Raw genomic sequence first — 3,137 nt, 5'->3', positions numbered from 1 at the left:
AAAAAAACAAAAACAAAAAAAAAAAGGCTGGGCATAGTGGTGTGTGCCTGTAATCCCAGGTACTTGGAAGGTTGAGGTGGGAGGATGGCTTGAACCCAAGAGGTGAAGGTTGCAGTGAGCTAAGATCGGGCCACTGCATTCCAGCCTGGGTGACAGAACCAGGACCCTGTCTCAAAAAAAAAAGTAGAAATTAAGCTGGCTGTAAGATAAAGTAAATCAGTACAATTTCCCTGGCCTGAAAAATAAATCACTATAAATGCTGCTGCTTTTCTACAGTACATACCGAGCATCAAATATTAAGGCACCTGGGGAACAGACAGTACCAGCCTTGAACCTTCAGAATGCTTTCCGAATTATTAAAGAAGTACAGAAACGGTATAAAACTCGAGAAGCTGAAGAGAAAGAGAAGGAGGTGAGCCTGAACACAGACAAAACATTCTTACACAAAGGAGGACATGTATTTTTTGGAGACTTGTAAGGATATGTGACAATTCACATTAATTTTCTTCTTGCTTAGGGCATTGTAAAACAAGACTCACTGGTGATCAATCTAAACCGGAGTAATCCCAAACTGAAGGATCTATACATTCGCCCAAATATTGCCCAAAAGAGGATGCAAGGCTCACTGGAGGCCCATGTCAATGGTATTGATGATCTCTCCTATACCTAGGCTTTGTCTTCAGGGGCACATTTGTAGGAATGACAGATCAGATAATAAAGTTTGACAAAGAGCCATCGGCGGTTAGCTCAGTTGGTTAGAGCATGGCGCTAACAAAGTATGACAAGGAAATGCTGGGAGGAATCTCCTTTACTGCTGTGTGGCCAGAAGGAAAGGAAAGCTCTATACAGTTGTTGGTGTTTCCTCTGACCCTGTGCAAATCAGCCAGAAGAGATGCAGTGCCTTTTGGCCTAACCTAATTATACTGCTTGACATTTCTTCATTCTTTTCCCCAGGCTTTCGCTTCACATCTGTTCGAGGAGACAAGGTGGATATTTTGTACAATAATATTAAGCATGCTTTGTTCCAGCCCTGCGATGGAGAAATGATTATTGTTTTGCACTTTCACCTCAAGGTACACCTTTCTACATAATCATGAGCTCTGGGGCAAGACACTTCATTTCGCTCAGCTTCTTTCCTAGAAAATAGTGATGAAAAAATCACCTTTCGCATAAGAACATTAAGAGGATTAAATAAAATAATGCCTCTCAAGGCCACAGGGCCTGGCATCTAGAAGGTGCTCATAAGCATGATTGTTCCTTTGGTGTGTTATATAATGGCCAGCAAAACATACAAGATCTCCAGATTTCTTTTTCTAAAATTAAAAGGGTTTGCTTTAGATAAGATTTGTTAGCAACATAATTTCCAAAGTTCCTATAATAAGTAGGAGCACGGCACCTTTTCAAATGTACACTGTTTCACATTCCCAAGCATCATTATTTATGATAACACCAGGGATGGTTTAATTATTTTTGCATGCATGCTGTGGAGGCCCAAGTTTGGCTCACTGCCATTTCCATCACAGGTACCTTTGTGTTTCTGATTTCTGTCTTCTTGCCGTTCTATGCCAACAGAATGCCATCATGTTTGGGAAGAAGCGGCACACGGATGTGCAGTTCTACACAGAAGTCGGAGAGATAACCACAGACTTGGGGAAACATCAGCATATGCATGACCGAGATGACCTCTATGCTGAGCAGGTTTGTGAAGTTTAGTATTGTATTTGCAGGATAGGGAGGATGAAGCCAAATCCAAGCTCAGGGATTGCATTTTGTAAACAACCTGGGCCAACGCAGTGACTCACATCTGTAATCCCAGCACTTTGGGACGCCAACATGGGCGGATCACCTGAGGGTCAGGAGTTCAAGAACAACCTGGCCAACGTGGTGAAATCCCGTCTCTACTAAAAATATAAAAATTAGTTAGGTGGGGTGGTGCGCACCTATAGTCCCAGCTAGTCGGGAGGCTGAGGCAGGATAATCACTTGAACCCAAGAGGCAGAAGTTGCAGTGAGCCGAGATAGCGTCACTGCACTCCAGCCTGGGCGACAGTGAGACTCCATCTCAAAAAATAAATAAACAACCCTGAATCTGTGCAGAACAACTCAAGTGTCTGCTGAGATGGTGTATTACAATAGTTTAGGCTTAGGTTGCAGACTCAGCTTGACAGTTAATGGCATGGTGGCCTTAAATAAGATATATGTACATGTTTGTTTCATAGTTGAGAATGAAGGATTACAGAAGCACTTCAGGGATGATCTGTGCAGCAAACCACCATGGCACATGTTTACCTGTGTAACAAACCTGCCCATCCTGCACATGTACTCCTGAACTTAAAAGCTGAAATTTTTTTTTTAAGCACATAAGCACTTCAGACTTTTTGAGGGGAGGTACTATTAACAAATGTGATGGCTATATTTGATTTTTTTTTTTTTTTCTACAGATGGAACGAGAAATGAGGCACAAACTGAAAACAGCCTTTAAAAATTTCATTGAGAAAGTAGAGGCTCTAACTAAGGAGGAACTGGAATTTGAAGTGCCTTTTAGGGACTTGGGGTAACATATCTCATCTTCTTTTTGGTCTGAAGTTTCACTGGTCTGCCTTTCGGTACAATAAATTGTTCTTCCTTTAATAATAATTTAACATGTCATATCCTTTTTTCCTATGACTAATAATCTTTGAGACATCCATTTCTTCTTGAAAATGTTTAAGGGTTTAGGTGAGTGGCTAACTCTAAGAGGCTTCCTCTGGAGATGAGTCTCCAGTGAGTATGCTGGAGCTGTTTGGAATCGGGAGAGGGAAGAAGTTTGTCTGTTGTGGCAGCAGCAGTCTGTCTTGTGATGAGCTCAATCTCAAAAGTTTCTCTCTTCCAGATTTAATGGAGCTCCCTATAGGAGTACCTGCCTCCTTCAACCCACTAGTAGTGCGCTGGTAAATGCTACGGAATGGGTGAGTGTTTCTTACCCTCTTTTAGTAAAAACATTGTTAGAGAAAATAAAGGAGGATAGGTGTTCTTTATCCTAATTATTGTGATTTTCACTTTTGATATTTACTTAGACTTAAAACTCATTGAACAAATGATACTTTTATTTAAAGTCTCTTTAGGGCAGACATGATGGCTCACCCCTGTAATCCCAGC

General features: G+C 41.3%; 1 protein-coding gene across 1 annotated transcript in view; it reads left to right on the top strand.

The window, feature by feature from the left end:
- Nucleotides 1–3,137, top strand: part of SUPT16H (suppressor of Ty 16 homolog (S. cerevisiae)) — a 41,836-nt gene that overhangs the window by 32,121 nt on the left and 6,578 nt on the right. Inside the window, exons 16-21 of the mRNA XM_011976297.1 lie at nucleotides 277–412; nucleotides 518–644; nucleotides 955–1,073; nucleotides 1,573–1,698; nucleotides 2,441–2,553; nucleotides 2,872–2,947. Of these exons, the coding sequence (XP_011831687.1) occupies nucleotides 277–412; nucleotides 518–644; nucleotides 955–1,073; nucleotides 1,573–1,698; nucleotides 2,441–2,553; nucleotides 2,872–2,947 (697 nt within the window). The remainder of the gene's footprint in view (nucleotides 1–276; nucleotides 413–517; nucleotides 645–954; nucleotides 1,074–1,572; nucleotides 1,699–2,440; nucleotides 2,554–2,871; nucleotides 2,948–3,137) is intronic.

The sequence above is a fragment of the Mandrillus leucophaeus genome, unplaced genomic scaffold (genome assembly GCF_000951045.1).
Source record: "Mandrillus leucophaeus isolate KB7577 unplaced genomic scaffold, Mleu.le_1.0 Scaffold163, whole genome shotgun sequence".
NCBI lineage: Eukaryota > Metazoa > Chordata > Mammalia > Primates > Cercopithecidae > Mandrillus > Mandrillus leucophaeus.
Note: the sequence above shows the minus strand (reverse complement) of the source record. Positions and strands in the feature narration are given on the sequence as shown.